Source organism: Pogona vitticeps, chromosome 15 (assembly GCF_051106095.1).
Source record: "Pogona vitticeps strain Pit_001003342236 chromosome 15, PviZW2.1, whole genome shotgun sequence".
Taxonomy (NCBI): domain Eukaryota; kingdom Metazoa; phylum Chordata; class Lepidosauria; order Squamata; family Agamidae; genus Pogona; species Pogona vitticeps.
In genome coordinates, this window is record NC_135797.1 from 8,157,239 (window position 1) to 8,176,773 (window position 19,535).

General features: G+C 43.4%; 2 protein-coding genes across 13 annotated transcripts in view; both read right to left on the reverse strand.

The window, feature by feature from the left end:
- LOC140702810 (solute carrier family 9 member C1) overlaps positions 1-19,535 on the reverse strand; it is a 288,383-nt gene that overhangs the window by 74,311 nt on the left and 194,537 nt on the right. The gene's annotated exons all lie outside the window — the stretch shown is intronic.
- The window catches only part of LOC144584850 (solute carrier family 9 member C1-like), a 36,242-nt gene that overhangs the window by 5,835 nt on the left and 10,872 nt on the right, over positions 1-19,535 (reverse strand). Inside the window, exons 5-8 of the mRNA XM_078382015.1 lie at positions 17,991-18,072; positions 12,787-12,953; positions 8,236-8,376; positions 3,421-3,518 (exon numbers count right to left, since the gene is read on the reverse strand). Of these exons, the coding sequence (XP_078238141.1) occupies positions 3,421-3,518; positions 8,236-8,376; positions 12,787-12,953; positions 17,991-18,072 (488 nt within the window). The remainder of the gene's footprint in view (positions 1-3,420; positions 3,519-8,235; positions 8,377-12,786; positions 12,954-17,990; positions 18,073-19,535) is intronic.

Here is a 19,535-nt window from a genome sequence, read left to right on the forward strand (position 1 = left end):
TTAAATATCACAATGTTAGAGAGGCAGCAAAAGAAAAACGAATTCAACTGCAGTACAGTGGTGCCTCGCATAGCAATCGCTCCATTTAGCGATGAAATCGCTTTGCGATGCATTTTTTGCAATTGCAAAAGCGATTGCTTTGCGACGTTCCCTATTGGGGAATTTCCCTTTGCGATGATCGGTTCCCTGCTTCGGGAACCGAGCATCGCAAAGCGACGTTTTTAAAACAGCTGATTGGATGTTTCAAAATGGCCATGGGGTAAACAAAATGGCTGCCCGCTGTTTTCTGGGATGGATTCCTCGCTTAAGAGGCACGAGAAATGGCCGCGCTATGAAGGATCTTCGCTGAACGGTGAGTTTTAGGCCCATAGGAACTTATTAATGAGGTTTTAATGCATTTCTATGGTTTTTTTTATTTTGCATTGTGACGTTTTCGTTCTGCAGCGATTTTTGCAGAACAAATTAATGTCGCAATGCGAGGCACGACTATTGTGAAACAGAAAAGAATGTAGCTGACATTCTAATTAAACCACTGAATGTGCAAAGACACAGAGAACTAACTGAAGAATTGGGAATACATTCTGTTCAGGTGTAAATTAGGAGGGGTGTAAAGGATAAGTTCACACTGAGGCAGAACAGCAGCCATACTTGATAGGTGTGCACAATGCTGAATCATGCAGTCTGGGATGATGGAGTGTCCACATTGCTGTCTTTGTGTGAATCAACTGGACTGCCTGGACTGGGACAAAAACTCTTCTAACTTACATTTTCTAAAATCATTTCAGAAATAGAAGGCGAGAGCCCTCTTCATATCTAGCGTATCCTACATCTTTACATTTATCTTCTTTTTGACTCCAATTTCAGTTTTTATAGTAGAAACCTACCAGAATGTTTTTACAGCTTTGTTTAAATTATACTTCTTAATATTCACCTGCGTTTGTAGTTTTATTTCTTTGTGTTTTACTGTGTGTATCATTGTGATGGCCTCTGGCTAGCTCTAGTGAAAGTCAGATGGGCTCTAGGAAAAACGGATGGGGTTGGGGGCTTCTCCTGGTGTCCCCCTGTCCTCCTCAGCTCTTGCTGGATGTATTGACTGGGACTACTGTGAGATGAGGCTGAGTGGGAGTTAACCGCTTTCCTAGGAACATATGGATGGGCACAGACCACCACAACAAGGAAAGGATAGCTGAGGGAGGGACTGTGAACTCAAAGTCATTTTGAGTTGACCATTGGTTGTCGTTTTGAAGGAGCTAGGACGGTTCCTTTGGAGACTATACTTTTGTTAATGCAGTCTAAAGGAGTATTTGCCTTTCTTGCAGCCGCATTGCACTGTTGGCTCACATTTAGCCTCTGATCTTTGACAATCCCAAGGGCCTTCTCACTCATTCTCACTCATAGTATTACAGTGCCAAGTATTCCCCATCTTAATAACTGTTCATTTGTTCATTTGTTTTCCCTAGATGTAGAAGTTTGCACTTCGTCCTATTAAAATTCTTTTTTTTTTGTTTTTAGCCCAATGCTCAAGCCTCTAAAGATATTTTTTGAATTTTGCCTCTGTCATCTGGGTATTACTTATTCCACCCAATTTTGTGTCATCTGTCAATCTGATAGGCATTCCCTGCACCCCGTCATCCAAGTCGTTAAGATCATCTCGTACAATGTACTATGGCAAGGAAGCAGTATGACGCAGGGGCGGCTTCTGAATGGTTTAAAAAAAGAGCAATGAAGTGGCCGTTTAAAGAAAAGCAGTGAAGAAAATCTCCTCTTCTCAGAACTAAACTACAAGCCACACACACACTTCTTTGCAAAACACGAAGACTCAACGACATGTTACCTCCTTAAGAGAGCGTATCGCTCTCAATCTTAATCCTCCACAGAAGACCCTGGGAAGGAAAATGTGTCTTTTCCATTCTGGAATAGTTAAAGGTATTCTGCTGTTTCTCTGTTTGGGGATTCAATGTATGTTTCTTACTATAAAACAATCTCTCTAACAATACTTAATAATATTTTAATGTTTTGTAACATTTCATAAATGTCAGGATTTAATGTTGTTTTGTGTCATGATCTTGGGATCCAGTAGTGAGCCGGATGTGAATCCAGAGAAGTTCCCCAACTCTGGACACAAAATGCCAGAAACGTCGGACTCTGGCTGAAAAATGCCCCCCCCCCCGAAAACCACTAGAGCACAGCCTTTTTCCAAAGGTCAGGTAAACCGAGTGGAGACGAAAGCGAAGGTCTCTGCAAGTAGAACCTGTTGCCCAGAAGAACTCTATGGATCGCGGGACTCGTGCGCCAACCCCAGCTGGACCCCAGCAGGGACCCTTCGGAAGGCCAGGAGGAGCAGGAGCCCCTCCCTGGAAGCTGAGAGGTGTGCGAACTGCGTCACGTCCAGGGGACCTCCTCTTTCTTCCGTTCATGCCTGGAACTGACATGCCCTCTCACACATCAGAAGAAGGGCAAAAATACTGCCCTCCCCCCCCCTTTTTTTTAAATCATTTTCACTTTAAAATGCATTTTTCTTGTTCTAAACCAGTGGTTCCCAAAAGTCTTCACCACCAGCTTTGCTGGCCGGGGTTTCCGGGGATTGCAGTCCGGGAACATCTGGGTTATCCAAGGTTGGGAACCACTCTTCTAAAGGAAAACTGTACTATCAGAAGCCTTGAAGGAATTCAATTCCTTTCCAAAAGGAGGACTTTTTCCCCCCACCTAAACACTGCTGCCACACCTCCAAATTTTGGAAATGGCAGACATCCTGTTTAAAGTGGCTCATGGGTTGCCAATCCCTGCTTTAAAGGTTCCTCCTTTCTAGGAACGGGTGGAGTCTGAAAGGGAATCAGAACCCGCACGTCAAAAAAAAAAGCTGGAGTAAAGTTTCAGGCATGAAAAATTCCTCCATAGATTATGCTACAGCCAGACAATTAGACAGGTGACACTGGACCGTATGGATACTCACTTTATATCACCATCACCACTTGAGCGAACATTTAAAGAGGTTTGACGAGTTTACTATATATAATAAATCACATACTCTAGGTATGTGTATGAAATAAAAGAGGAAAGATAAAGCAAGCTGATGGTCTGAACACTGAAAAGAATTGGTTTTCAGAGTAGAACAAAAGTAATCATTGTTTTTCCATGTTGATCAGATTAACACAGATATTCCTCTGGAAATTGTTGGGGAAGATAAAAGGAACGCCGCGTGGGTCTTAGATTAGTAAGCTCTGAACACAGCATGAATTCACGCACAAATAGGAAAGGATTACTTTTTGAAGCAAAACTAGAAACCGACATCTATACATTGTAAGTTTAGAATATTAAGGCTCAGAAGAGGCACAGTTAAATAGTCATAGCAATCACTGAACAAAAATAAAAATAATGTAACTTTTAAAAAAATGGCTTTGTTCAAACGGAGACACTTACTTTCCTGCAACATCAGTAGAGCATTCCGCTGCCCCTATTAATGTCCGCTTCGTCTCTTGGCTCAGCATTCCACTGTTGTATTGCTTCTGATAACTGGCCTACATTACGAAAAAAATAAATCTTTGATGCATATATAGATATAATTATTAAATTGCCTGTTCATATAGCAATAGTTGTGTGACAATATGTATCCATGCAATGTACTTACTCACCAGTAATTCCACATGAATACAACCACACCTATCATTTGACTATGAACTAACCACTAACACTGTTAATTGATTCCGCTGAAAAGTATGGCCAGGGTGACCAGTGGTGTAGTGGTAATTCTGGAAGTCCAGCCCCGAAAGTCAAAGTCCAAAAATGCAGGCAGTCTGCACTGGTCCGTATTAACAAATGAGGAACAGGTCTTTTGTAAAGTCAATGGCTCTTAGTTCCGTGTTCAAAACCAAACAACCCTCAAATCATTTGCTTTTCAACAGGATGGGTCACAACAGTACACTGTTCTTGCCAAAATACTTCTCTCACCCAACTCCTGTGAGGACTTCAGTTAAGTTCGGGGGAACGGGAAACTTCAATGGTAGTGGTGGCAGATAAAGCCACTCAGAAGGTACCAATCCTGTCAGTCCTGGCTCCACTCTACCCCTGAAAGTGACATGAAAGATCTATGCGTACTGCTTGATGTGTAATAATGTCCCATTTCACATGTCCAAGTCAACAAATTACGCTGGAGTCTTGAACCATTCTGACCATCCAGCCTTTCAAGTGCTCCAAAACCGAGGGCGAAACTAGGCGGGATAGCGAAAGACCTGTTTCATGAAACCCACACTCGTCTCTGGACTGCACAGGAGCCAATTTGTAGAAGAAAAAGAGTGCAGTGTTGGCAGAGATCAGTCCCTCCTCTTAGCCCCAATTAAGCTTCCCCGTTATCTTCCCAGGGACTCTTTTCTTTAACAGATTTCCAATAATAGCTATTGACTTCGAATTTAGAAAAAGAGAAGGCAACCCACAAGGTAGTGACACATGTGAGAGGAACTGAACTCTTCTTGAACGTTAAAAAACACACAGAATTCTGGACTTCAAGGAGAACATGAGAGTAATCTAGTCCAACACACACATCTCACAAATGCAGGAGGTTAGAAATGTGTCTTCTGTGACACTGACGGCTCCTGTAAAAGTGCATTGCACACAATGGCCGCGGGATAGCCGCGTGGCAGGACCGGCGATCGACAAAGACCCCGGGGACCTTGGCGTACCAGTGGTTCAATGTATCCTTCCCAGAGACATAAAAAAATCTTTACTCGCCAGTCATGGGATAGCAAGGACACACACACACACACACACACACAGAGAGAGAGAGAGAGAGAGAGAGAGAGAGAGAGAGAGAGAGAGAGAGAGGCCACTGTCCTGGCTTCAGTTCCGAAAAGAAATGGGGCACAAAGGCCATCCCGGTAAGGAATGCACAGTTACAACAAAACTGCAAAATAACAACCCTCCTGGCGATGGGGAAATGTTCCCAAGTTACACCACTGCCTGGGAAAATGTCTCGATCTTGGCTGTGGGTTCTGTGACCAGAAAAGAAAGAAATCAGCAAACGAACTGGGGGAGAACTGGAGAACATTTCCTTCAGGTGACCAGGGCCGGAGAGAGGAAGCTTCCCTGGTTTCTGGATATGTATGGCAAGCGTGAGGGAAGCTGGAGAGTGTAAGTCCTCCTCCTTCTCCTCCTCCTCCTCCTCCGAATAGTCAGGGAGGGCAGAAAAGTACACTTTCCTTTGACTGGGGGGATATAAGAAGACATGGTGGCACCGCCATGAGAGCGACACACCTTGTTAATCCCATCAGCTCAATTTTAAAACGCACTAGCCACCCATCTGGTGAGTGGACAAACAGCCCGTCCTCCCATCAACGCAGGATACTGCACCCAGATCGGATGAGGGAGTTAGCCTCTTATCCTTCTCTCCTCATCACCCAGTTTCTTCATCTGCCCCACTCTGATGTCACGACTCTCTCCTTCTCTCTCCCTCCCTTTCTCTCGGTCTCTCTCCCTCCCTCAGCATCAGGTTCATCCCTTGAGCCCTCTGGGCAGAACAAGAGTCACTGGCCGTGCAGCCATCCCTTCCTCCACTGGGCCAAGAATGGAGTGGGGCAGGGCCCACAGGCAGAAGCCCTCTCACTTCCTGAATTGCGTGGACCATGGCCTATCCTACACACACACGCGCACACACACACACACACAAACACAAACACACACAGAGTCTTCTCAGAAGCTGATGCAAAGCTAATTATTTATTCTTCAAGAAACAATTTAGAGATGTTAACTCTTCTGCAAAGTCTTTCTGTTAAAAAAAAGAGACCTTCTCCTCAGTCACTGATATGCAACAAACCAGCATCCTGCATTTTTGGACTCTCCTTGTGGGATGGAATAAATATGCATGGCACGGTTCTCAAACATTGTCGGCGTCTAGCTCCCTTGGCCTTACTGGCCGCTGGCGGTCCGTGGCTCCCCAATGTGATCCTTTGGGTGCCGGGAAGGGGGACGGGAAGAAGGGAGCAGGAAGCCCCGCCTGTGTTGGACTCAGTCCCAAAGTCAAGTCCTAAAACGTTCATGTTGGGAAAACCTCTGGTTTTTTTATTTCAGGAAGAAAATTAGCAGCTTCAAGCAAGTGTTTTAAATTGGTAAACAAAGATTTTGGAATGACTCTGTTGGGTGAAATTTGAATGGGGAGAAAGATGATCTGATCTTCCTTCCATTATGTTTTAATTAACTACTTTAATTATAATTTATTGCTTTAAAGAGGCCTGTGAGGAGAGCAGCCACCAAAACCAGGAGGGCCAGCTAGAATCCACACCTTTCAAAGGAAGGGGATGATGCCTTGGCAGAATCAGAGATGCCCCCCAAGATCCTAATGATAGGGGGCAAATATGATTTCCTACTATTTCCTTACTATAATGATATTCTATATGCATTTTTGTACCTCTATTTATATGTATTCTCTATAGTCAATGTATTTTATATCCTCATGTCATCTCAAAGTATTGAATCTCCTGGCCCTTCCCGCTTGGCGCTCACAGACATTCCTACAATATCACACAGCTTTGTGAGAACCACCACCACCCCTTCAAGGCCAACACAGAATAACTCCTTTTCACAGCGTTTCAGGGCAAACACTGTAACTTCCAACAACGGAGGACAATCCGTCATTAACATATTTAGAGATAAACTGCACAATGGTTCACACACATTCACAAACTTGGCAGCCACTAACCCTGGGATGCAATTTTGGTTATTTTTTTTTTCTCACATCTACCACGGCCAATAGGATGACCCAACAGGCACTCATAGGGTTCAGGAGACCAATAAGGGGATGCCGTGCTTTATGGTCCTTTGTAAGAAACTTATAAAATGTTTTACCAATGTATGATGAACACACCCGATCTGACTTTTTAAGACGGGAATCCAGCTACATGTTTAATAAAAATAACAATTGACTCACATAGGCTCTTGCCTTTCCATTGGACCATTTCAGCAATGTGGAGAGGGGGGATCTCCTGCCTATCCTCCATATTACCTTACCCGGGCTTCATGCTCTGGAGAGGACACTCCTCGATTCAGAGCATGTCACCATAGTCTCTCGAGACTGAAGGATGCCTATTATGACTCACATATAGTCTGATTGATGCACTATCTTTATCTGTTATTCCCTGCCGGAGAACTGAAACCAACTGAAAACTCAAATTGGGTGCTAACACTAACAATGGGGATCATGAAAGAGAGAGAAGACTGCAACAGAGAATTCCTCAGAAGCAAAGAATTTCATCTATGGAGGATTTCTGAGGGCAGCTTCTCATCTGCTAAAGATGTGTCAAGGGGAGGAAGCGAACAGCATCTGCCGAAGGGAGAGGTTTATGGCAGCAGCAGCAGTGGTTGAAAATAACATATCTAGAGACTCATGACCTCTATCCCTTAGGGATGGGCCTCATGAGGTGTTTTAAAGGAAGAGGAAAACCACACAAGAGCCTTTCTTTCGAATCTCCATGTTCTTTCCTTGATTCCAAGAAGGGAGCCTCTGAACACACGCAAGATACCTGCATCAGTGAAAGAAGTTTCATGTCCTTTGTATGTGAAACGGCCCAATAGATGTTCCGTCTGGGAGCCTTGCGAGGAGGGCTGTTGCAAAGAACTGGGTGGCTTGATCAAGGGGAGGGGGGCTCCCAACAGCCAAGCAGAACCTCCAGCCAGAGGGAGGGGGAACATTCAGCCCTTCTTTCCCACTTTAGCTGCTTTTTTACCCTTCATTCTGTCCAATAAGCTGATGATAAAGTTTCCCTACTTGAGGCGAGGATGGCAGTGTAAACCAGGAGGGCTGTCAGCACTCCATCAGAATTGACAGGGAAGGGGCACCAGAGCGTGGCGGTGCACACTTTGGGAAGGCCTGAACTTTTGGCGACACTCGCCATGCGCACCCGCAGCTCCAAACTGACCACGACACTCCGAGCCATATTTCCTTAACAACAACGAGTCAGGAATCCTAATTGTTAAGGAAAAACTCTGCCCTCATTGCGTAATAAATGATCCAGGGTAATTTAACATTAAGACTTTGATTCTGGCTATGAGACTCGCTAAAATTTGTAGAAGCGGCACACGTCAGAGAGAATGGATTTTTAAATTCATAGTTAAATATACCTTTAAAAACTCAAAAATTCTTAGGCCTTGGATTTTTTCTTTCTTAAAGCATCACAAATTCAAATATGTTAAGTATTTGCAGTCCTAAGCTTAGAAGAAAGACATAAAAAAGGAAAAAAAAATACAAACTATTTGTGCTGTTAAGAGACGCAGCCTGGCTTCCTCCATTAATTCAGCCATTTCTTCAGAATTTACATCAATTGGATTTTCTACATTGCATGTTGGACATCTAAATTTTTTTATCTGTTGATTGAATTCTTCTGAATCTAACTGCAGAGAGGAAAAACAAGAAAGTAAAATTACTTTCACTAGAAGTCTCAACATCAAATCAACGATCTCGGCATTAAAATTATAGTTAGCTGGTGCCACCCTAATTCAACTATATTTTGGTGCTTACTGGTTTTGTTCCTGGTTCTGTGAACTCGAGAAGAGCTATTTAAGCCTTGTTATGAATAGAAAAAAGGTTTGCCCTAAGATTTAAAGAAGTAGAGTATTTTGCTGTTAAAGGTTTGGTTAAGAGAGTCCTGGACAACTTGTGGCCCTCCAGATGACCTTCATCGGCCACTCTCTTCAGCTCCAGCCAGAAGAATCATGACTCAGAGATTCATCAGGAGTCCAACGCCATCAGGAGGACCCAGCGTTGCTCACCCTTGCTTGAAGAATGAGAGAAATCGCAGAATCATCCAATGGTCAAGCTAGAAGGAATCTCAAGGGTCATCAAGTCCAACCTCCTGCCAAAGCTGGGAAAACATCCCCGACAGATGGCCGTCCAAATTCCAATAAAAGAAAGTCCACTGCCTTTTGAAGCAGGGCATTCCATTATTGACGAGCCCTCAAGGGTTCAAATCCAGTGGTACAAATCTACAACTAGAGTAGGCCTATTAAATCAGTGAGGATCTGGTGAATCAACTCCTCCAAAAGTTCCATTAATGTGATGGCCCAACTGTAACTGTGGCTTGCTTTTGATCTTCAGTCCCTGTCTGGTAGTTAATTCTCTTGTTTAGTTAAAAAGCTTCCTTCGTTTTAATTTGATTCCATTAGTTTGCGCCTTATCCTCTGGAGCTGAAGAAAACAAGTTTGGTCCATCTTCCATAGCTGTTATCAAGTGTTCGAAGATAGCTAGGATATCATCTCTCAGTTATCCCTTTTTCAAGCTAGACATATCCGACTCCCTCCACTGCTCTTCATAAATAAGGCTTGGTTTCCAAACCCTTTACTCTCATTGCTACCCTCCTCTGGATTAGGTGAAAGCTCGTCGCTGCCCTTCCTGAAGAGTGGGACCCAATACTAGACGCAATATTCCAGGTGAGGTCATGACCAAAGCAAGTCAAATGCTAAACTTACTTCTTTTAGTCTGGAAATTATGTTTCTGCTGATGAAGAACAATAATGTGTGTTTTTTTAAAAAAAGAAAAAGTAAAAACAGAATCATAGTTGTAATAATATAAGGAGAACAACGTACTGTATATAAAGAGAGCAACATATCTTTCCAGAATAGTAAACAAACCATGACTACACCTGAAAGGACACTTTCTAAGGATGCATACCTAAAGAGAGTTGTACCTGATAGATCAACGCTTTGGCCTTCTTTTGCTCCGCTATAACTCAAGTACCCTCAAGTTCCTTCCCTCCTTCTCTGCACTCCTTTTCAATTCCACTTCGAGATGAGAAAAAATCTGATTCAGTGCAACTAGCTGAATGTTGGATTTCACTAAAATACGAGTGTGAGTCTGTGGGCCCAGGCAACTGATCACGTTATGCCTTAACTATTGGTACAGCAGGACCCCCCTATGTGTGTGGGATCGGTTCTTGTTGGGGGGGGGAGGCAATTCAGTCCAGCCTGGGGAGATGAAAGTAGGATGTGGAGGGGATGGAGAGAAGGCCAGGGAGGCCCGGTTGGGTCCACCGCTTCCTCCCCCTCTCCTCTGCGTGAGGGAGCTCTGCATCTCTGCCCAGGGAGCCTCGGCCCTGCCCCAGAGTTGCTGCTGCCCCCTCTTTCAACCCGATCTTTCTGGTTCCCAGCGCAATCCCAGCCATGACTGCTTGTCGACAGAAGCTGGGATTGGCGCACCCACGCCTCGCCTGGTCTGAAGGCCTGACCCAACCCACACCTAGGAGAGCTTGAGTGAGAGGGAAGGAAGAAGGACGATCCCGTCCCCTGCCCGGATGAGCGGAAGTTCTTCCTTGCTTCCCACCTCATCCTGGCATTCTGAAAACATGGCCCCTGGACCCAAGGAATGGAGCTACAGGGCCGTGAGAATTGACCAGTCACCCGTGGTTGAATGAAACCACAGGTATTGGTCCAGCTGATCCGAGGGTCCTACTCTACCTGTCACTGAGAAGCAAGAGATCTCATGAAACAGATAGAAGCCTAGCAGTGTGTTGATCAGTGAGTCTATGGAGAACAAATACACTACACAGTAGAACCTCTACTTACAAGCGTCCCTACCGATGAACAGTCCAACTTATGAACAGCTCCGTTTGCAAAATTTTGCTTCTACTTGCTAACGGAGCTTCAAGATAAGAACAAAAAAATGAGGTGGGGAAAGTGTGAAATTTGAACTTTCTGTTAACCGTTGGCCAGCGGAGAGACTGTTTCTCTGCTACCTCGCTCGTCCCAGCAGTCAGAGAGTGGATAAGGAGAGAGTCTTCAGACTGCCTGATACTGTACTATACAGACTGTATTTTTTTGGCTTTTTTACAATTTTGATTTTTAGATTGTTGCCTTTTTTCAAACAGAGAGACTGCCTGTTCTGGGTGAATACAAACACTGTACATTATTTACTGTGCTGTACAGGGGTTTTTGCAGCTTGGTGGAGGGCTAGGGCTAGGTGGGAGGGTTATGTTTCTGTGCCCTGATGGGTCTTGCGGTGTGGATATAAAATGTGAAAAGTAGACTGCAATATTAAATTAAAATTAAATGTGAACATTAGACTGTATAATTTTAAAATGTAAAATTTATGTATTTATTTTTGCATTCTGTGGCCCCTAGGGTTTGTGTATTGTAACCTCTCGGTTGATTTAAAACATGTGAGTGTAAAATGTGGCTTCAACGTCTTTTTTTTCTTTGGGGATCTGTTTGCTGTAATAATGGTTGCTGATCGTTGATGCAGGCAGGCAGGCAGGCTTTAAAATGGAGTTTAAAATGGACTTTTAAAATGGAGTCTACTGTGGACTCGAGGCTCTCCCCCCTCCCCATCCATTGTCTTATCTCTCTCACCCTCTATGCTCTCTTTTTGTGATGAAGAGTTCTGTGCTGGAATAATGCTTGCTGGATTCTGTGGCTTTTTAAACAGGTGTTCTGTTTAAAAGGTGTTCTCCTGCCCTTTTTTTAAACAAAAAGGTGTTTGGTTTTCTTTAAAAGGTGCTTGTTTTTAAGGATGTTCTGTTTAGATGGAGTTCCCTTCCCCTCCCTCCTTTCCTGCCCTTTTTTTGACCTAAGTTCATCTTAAGTCAAAAGAAGAAAAATTCTCTCCCTAGTGATAGAGGACGGATTAACTGGCTTTGCATTAGTTCTTGTGGGCACTAATGCATCGACGTAAGAATGGTGCCTCTAGATAAGAACGAAAAACAGCCGGAACGGATTAAATGGTTTTTCAATGCATTCCTATGGGAAATTTTGCTTCTACTTATGGACGTTACCTACTGGGGTAACTACAAGTCACTTCTGACTTTAGGGTACATAACTTTGATTAGCTAGATCTCAGACTTCATGCTGACTTTGTTCCAGGGCTACCATCACTTACTGGAGACAAATGCAAAGGTTATTGTAAAATGCGCTACAAATCATTGGAACCAAATAACATGGGAATTAGAGCCGTGGAGTCTCCTGCAAAAGGACTGTTGTATCCGAAGAAGGGGCAGAGCTCAAGGAATGCCTTTAACGGATAGCGCTCAAGGCAGGCAGTAGGCCGGTTGGTGGGGCAAGGGAGGTCCAGCTGGGAAAGAAATGGACCTGGGAACCGCCAGAAACAGAGGAGAGGGCATTGTGACCTTGTAGTTGTGTTTTGATGCTTCTCTGCATGAACCGCTGAGTGCCTCTTGCAGTAGCAGGTCAAATGTCCACTACTCGCGTATATCTCCATCACAGTTTCTCTGATATCTGACCACTGCCCCTGACCAATTCCCAGTCCCTGAGATTTTCTGGAAAGTGGCCACACGGTCTGACCAGTGACACATGCATTCGTTATATCCCATTTGCCTTCCTTTAAAACACTCTACACGGGGCTGCATTCAGTTCTTCACCGTAAAAGCTTCACTGGTCACATGTTCATTTCTGGACATAATTCCGACTGCCCTCCATGGCCTTCCGAAGGGGGACAAACGGGCCCCTCCAGCCCTTCTGCTGGCAGAGAAATGTTTATTTTTACCCATGCATTTGGTCAATGACTGACTGTAGAGGATAGTGAGTAGGTCCTTTCCCCCCCCCAATGGTAGGTGTTATACTCCTTTTTGGCATTTTTTTTCAATAGCTCCTTGATTTCTTTAATCCTGTGTTTGTTCTGATGTAATCATTTATTTAATAATCTTTTATTGAACTTTATTGTGGGTTTGAGCTTTATCTGATTTTCTAAATTGTGTTGCAAATCTTGTTAAGTCCTCCATGGGAGAAAGGTGGGATATAAATACTGTAAATAAATAGACAAACGTATTTCTTTCGCATTAACGTAAAAAGACTTACTTTATCAAGATCTTCATCTGTTATAGTTTTTTCAGCCAGTGCCCAGTTTGCATCAGCTAAGAATCTATCGAACTTCAACATTGCAAAGGCAGTGGCCAGCAATTGTTTGAAATGTTGAAAAACATTATGCCTTGCCATGCGCTTTGGAAAACTAACATTACAGAGTCCTGTAAAAACAGAAAAATAATGAATTATTCACTGTAAGAAGTGTAAGGAAGCAGCAAATACCTACAAGAACTACTCTGGGCATTTTTATTTGAAGGGTTAAATATAAACAGTCTTAAACTATGAGAGTCGTGCAGTTTCACTTTCCTAAGCAAAATAGTACTTATTCAACAAACTAAATCAAACGGAAACTTCACCTGCCTCGTGTACTCTCTTTCTCTTCCTGTACAGAAGAGCATCACAACGACGGACATGTTTTCCCCTTTCTAGCAGATTTACGCAACTAGTATGTTTTTAAGGGAGAAATCAGAGCTATTTGAAGAGATTTAGCCCAAAAAGTCCAAGTGCAGCTTACAAAATATCAGCACTCAAGTTAAGCCCAGCTTACTCCAGCAAGCCTGTATTTGTTCTGTATCAAACAGAAGGCCGTTCTCTGCAGGCAACACATGTGGTTTTCTCTCACACATTTTCTCCTCTAGTCCTATAGATTTCTAGGCATGTAAAATGTTTGTGGACTTCACCCACTTTCACACGTGTAATGACCACATCTAAGGAAGTGGCCAGCAAAATACTCTCTGTGAATATTCATACAAATTCTATTTGCCATGGTTGACAGAACATCTCTCACAAAGCAGAAAATCTTCAAAATTTGTCCCAGAGTAAGTGAGACAACCCCTTCACGGATTGCTGCCTTGTGGTGAAGGGGCTTGGGTAACTCAGAGAAGCTATGGGCTATGCCGTTCAGGGACACCCAAGACGGACAGGACATAGTGGAGAGTTCTGACTAAACGCGATCCACCTGGAGCAGGAATTGGCAAGCCACCTCAGTATCTTTGCCAAGAAAACCCCATGAACAGAAACAAAAAAGCTAAAAGACATGATGCTGGAAGATGGGACCCTCAGGTCGGAATGCGTCCAACATGCTACTGAGGAAGAACGGAGGACAAGTTCAAGTAGCTCCAGAGCTAAGGAAGTGGTTGTGCCAAAGCCGAAAGGACGCTCAGCTGTGGACGTGCCTGGAAGTGAAAGTAAAGTCCGATGCTGCGAAGAAAAATACTGCATAAGAACAAGGAATGTAAGATCTGTGAACCTTGGTAAGCTAGATGTGGTCAAACGGGAGATGGCAAGAATAAACATTGACATCCTGGGTGTCAGTGAACTGAAATGGACGGGAATGGTAGAATTCAATTCAGATGATTATCATATCTACTACTGTGGGCAAGAATCCCATAGAAGGAATGGAGTAGCCCTTATAGTCAACAAAAGAGTGGGAAAAGCTGTATTGGTATACAATCTCAAAAATGATAGAATGATGTCAATACGAATCCAAGGCAGAACTTTCAACATCACAATAATCCAAGTTTATGCACCAACTACCAATGCTGAAAAGGCTGAAATTGACCGATTCTATGAAGACCTACAACACTTTATAGAACTGACACCAAAGAAAGATGTCTTTCTCATTCTAGGGGATTGGAATGCTAAAGTAGGGAGTCAAGAGACAAAAGGAAAAACAGGGAAGTTTGGCCTTGGAGTTCAAAACAAAGCAGGGAAAAGGCTCATAGAGTTTTGTCAAGAGAACAAGCTGGTAATCACAAACACTCTTTTCCAACAACACAAGAGGTGACTCTATACATGGAAATCACCAGATGGGCAATATCGAAATCAGATTGATTATATTCTCTGCAGCCAAACATGGAGAAGCTCTATACAGTCAGCAAAAACAAGACCTGGAGCTGACTGCGGTTCTGATCATCAGCTTCTTATAGAAAAATTCAAGCTTAAACTGAAAAAAGTAGGAAAAACCACTGGAATCGTCAGGTATAATCTGAACCAAATTCCTTTTGAATACACAGTGGAAGTGAAGAACAGATTTAAGGAACTCGATTTGGTGGACAGAGTGCCTGAAGAACTATGGATGGAAGTTTGTAACATTGTACAAAAGGCAGCAATAAAAACCACCCCAAAGAAAAGGAAATGCAAGAAAGCAAAGTGGCTGTACAACGAAGCCTTAAAAATAGCAGAGAATGGAAGGGAAACAAAATGCAAGGGAGATAGGGAAAGTTACAGAAAACAGAACACAGACTTAAAAAGAATAGCATGGAGAGACAAGAGGGCCTTCTTAAATGAAATAGAGGAAAAGAATAGAAAGGGAGAAACCAGAGATCTGTTCAAGAAAATTGGATATATTAAAGGAACATTTTGTTCCTGTAGTGATGAATGAAAGTGAGAGCTGGACCATAAAGAAAGCTGACCACTGAAGAATTGATGCCTTTGAATGGTGGTGTTGGAGGAGGCTCTTGAGAGTCCCCTGGACTACAAGGAGAACAAACCCATCCATTTTGGAGGAAATCAACCCTGAGTGCTCACTGGAAGGACAGATCCTGAAGCTGAGGCTCCAGTACATTTGCCTGATGTTGGGAAAGTGTGAAGGCAAGAGGAAAAGGGTACGATAGAGGATGAGATGGTTGGACAGTGTCATTGAAGCGACCAACATGAATTTGACCCAACTTCGGGAGGCAGTGGAAGACAGGAGGGCCTGGCGTGCTCTGGTCCATGGGGTCACAAAGAGTCGGACACGACTAAACGACTAAACAAACGAAGTGAGACAGACGGAAAACAAGACTATTTGCTATATTTTCTTATGACTACTTTATTTCGGATGAACATAATAGCTTAGGCTCAGCAGAGTCACCCAGTGGGCAAGTTACAAATGTAATTTCAGATCTAACGGTCAGGTAGGTGAATTTTAAACAGGGGAATTAATATAGTTCTCTCAGTTTTATCTGAATTATATATTAATTGTGTATTAGCAGATAGATAATTATATCCGAATTAGACATTAAAATTATGACAGTTTTTATTATTCAAGCCAAATTTTATTTTAAATCTTCAAGAATGATTTTTTAAACAATAAAACTATAAAAACCTGAGCTGTAGTTTAATACATTTTGCTAGACTTGCCCTGTAGAACGGAATGGCTCTTGTTGGCACAAGAGGTCTTCCTCCTCTTCTTCCTCCTCCTCCTCCTCCTCCTCCTCCCTCTGGACTCCCTTCCGCCCTGCAGACACCTGGTGCAGAGAGATCAGCCATCCAGGGGAGGAGGTTTTGAGGACACACGGAGGGAAGTGCAAGGAGGCAGGGAGATGCGCCCCTTGAAGTTCTGTCCACACAGGCAGTTCTGTCCGTGAAACCGGCCTGTGTACTCTTAGGGCACATCTACACAATTCATCTGCATCTCTGTATGCAGTGCTGCAAATGACAGGGACTGAAAAATCGCGGGACCACTGAACGATTCTGAAAGGCTGTTTGTGTTTTGATGGGCAGGGCAGGCCCTCAGCTGATCGGCGCTGATCGGGGAACTGGAGAAGCAGCAGAACTGAATCCCCCAGTTTGGAGGAGGCCCCCGCCCGCAATCACAGCCGGGGGATTTGGCTCCCTTGCTTCTGGCGGCTTCTGGGCGCAGCACCCATCAGCTGATGGCCAGCCCTCCGGCTGCTTGGGGGAAGCTATGCAGGGAATCCTCCAGGCCGAAGGAGGCTCCCGCCATCACTGCTCACATGGCCTGACAAAACAACGTTAGTTATGGGTGATGAGCAATCAGATGGTGGTGGTGGTGGTGGGAAATGGACAAGAGGGAGAAGGGGGAGAAGGGAAAGAGGAAACATGGATTAAAGGTGGGGGGACAGGCGATTGAAGAGTGGGCAAGGAGTGAGCCATCCGGGAGTGCTCTCTGGTATAGCGCTATATCAGATAGAAGGGATTTTTAAAAAAGCAGCAGCAGTGTTTACACGGGTGGAAATGATTCCAAATCTCCCCATAACAAACTGACCTCTGGCAGGGGAGCAGAATAACTGCACGTACGTTGTGTGTATGGTTAGATTTGTGTAGTGGTTATTTTTCATCAGAACCTCATACAACATGGTTTTTATTCTCAGTGGATTCGAGGCCTTAGCCACCAACTCACACACACACACACACACACAGAGAGAGAGAGAGAGAGAGAGAGAGAGAGGGAGAGGGAGAGGGAGAGAGAGTGTGTGTTAAAATATAGTTTTATATTAACATTGCTTCTGAACTAAAGAGTGGGCTCGACACCCCTGTTGTGGCACCCGATGTCCCTGCCAAGGAGAAAAACTACTGATAGAGATGATGGAGAGCGCTTTGGAGTGACCCCCCCCCCCCCCGCTGGTGAATTCTTTCATCCCACCCGAGTTAAAGGACAGTTATAGAAAACAAAATGTGGTCCTACAGAGTTTACGGTTCACATTTCTCCAATGCTAGAAAATAAAAAGACTGTTTGTCAGAAAGACTCGTTGCCAGTTTTTTTTCGGGGGGGGGAAGGGAGGATGGAGATTGCCCGAACTTGAACCCACTCACAGTAGGCACACACAAAAAATCACACACGTTTCTATGTGTGAAATAAATGTTACAACCCATTTGGAAAAGGGACAGAAACAAACTAGAGAAAATGGAGGAGCTAAGAGATGCTGACAGATTTTCAGAACCAGAATCCACCCCATTATCACACCATCTCTGCACGGCATTTTACACAGCAATGAAAAAAAAACAGGTTTATTTTCCTACTAGAGTTAGAGCCTGAATTAACTTAATTAAATTACACACATTTAGCATGAAACAATAATTTACATCATCATCATCCTTATGGCAATAATATGGGACAACCAGGACAACCCTATCTGCTCACTCAAAAGTATGTCCCAGACAATCCAGGAATGAGAACATGGGATATCTGTCTAAGTACTGAAGGTTAGACGGTGAAACAAGCACAAAAGACGGACAGAATAAAGCATATGAATAGGTGGCCTCTGACAAATAACGTATCTGAGATAAGAAAAGGGGTTGACAAATTTATATTCTGGGCAGAACAGGCAACTTTAATTGAAAAAGCACATTTCATCATTCAATAACTAATTTTTAACTGACCATAACTATTTAATTCTTCTGTAAACAATATCAGAGGATCAACAAATATATTATTCTTCCAAAAGAAACAATGAATATATTAAACATTTTACCTAATGCGATAACCAGCTTTTTCACAGTGGTAGAATTAATTATCAAGGTTAGCAAAGATGATGATACAGAATAGAAAAATATCTGAAACATAAAAATGCGTGCAATTAGCAGAGAACAAATAAGACATAAGACATAAGAAATTTATTTGTCATTGCGTCCACAAGTGGGTGCAACGAAATGAGGTGCTCTTCCCCAAGTTAAAACTGGACAACACTACAAAAAAAAGTGAAAATATACACAACTTTCACCATCCAAATGTAGATAACCCGTTTTCTCTCAGCAATTAAAATTCCACCAAAAACCTATGGCCCCGCATTTAAACTCAATACTGCACTTGGGTAAAAACTGTTCTTGAATCTGCTTGTCCTTGCTTTCAATACTTTTTAAAAATGCTACAATATTTTGTTAATTCCCCTCCCCGTATCAGGCCACTTTCTGATACAATGATCCTAAGCATATTGATTCAGTCCCAGTGTGCTCACTAGCACTTACTCCCCAGTAACTTCACTTACAAAAATTATCTAGTTACCTTTGAGACATTAAAGCTATTTTCACCAAAACAGCAAGACAATTTTTAACTCCCTTTAACTTAAAATAATAATGTCAATGGCAGCAAAGTACCTATATAAAATGAAGATGATTTCTGTGTCACAGCAGTCAAGGGCCTTATTTGAATTTACATTGCCCTTAAGTGTGTATCAAAAAAGTAAAGGTCAGTAAAATTGAAGGCATACATTAAAAGGCTCAACGGTGAGCACTGAAGTTTTGCAATGCCCTTTCCCATCTTCCCAGAAGCTTCCCCAGGGCAAAAGCAGTCCTAGGGAGTCTCCAAAGCTGAAACAGGCAGACAGGAAGCTTGGAATTCCTTGAAATGGACGATTTCCAGCACCCTGAGATCCAGTAGAAGCAGAACAGCACCCGCAGGACCTGGCCCGTTATTGCAAGCTGTCCAAGCTCTAAAGCAAAGTATTTTTTTTAGTGTCTTGGCTTTCAAGAGGCTCTTGTGGTGGCTGAAAACCGGTTAAACTTCTCTGAGGACTGCAATTATGTTTTGATGCATTGTGAACCGCCTAGAAAGTGTCAGCACGGATAGGGTGATATAGAAGTTGAACTAACAGATAAATATAGATCAAAACGGCAATCTGCCCATATGGAATCTCCTTACGAACATTCCCAAGGGGGAAGACATTAACTTCAATATTTACTATACCAACGGATCTGAGGCCTGGGCAGCAGACAATTAATCTCACCCTTAAATACCTCTTACACCATTTCTTGTGAAAAACCAGGGCCAACGTTCCCTCTAAGCTGGGAGGCCACGCGGGGCTGCATTGGGACCGCACAGCCGAGCCAGTGTTGCTACCCATTGGCTTCTGGTTGCGGCCAAAATTCCCTGCGAGGGGGTGGGAGGGGGCCTCACAGGGGAACAGCAGAAAATTAGAGGGAACGTTAGCCAGGACCCACAGATTATCCAGCCCCAGAGATATTTCAACCTTGCCTGCTGCCTTTCATTAAGTTTGCCTGGGAGGGACCTTCCTGGTCTA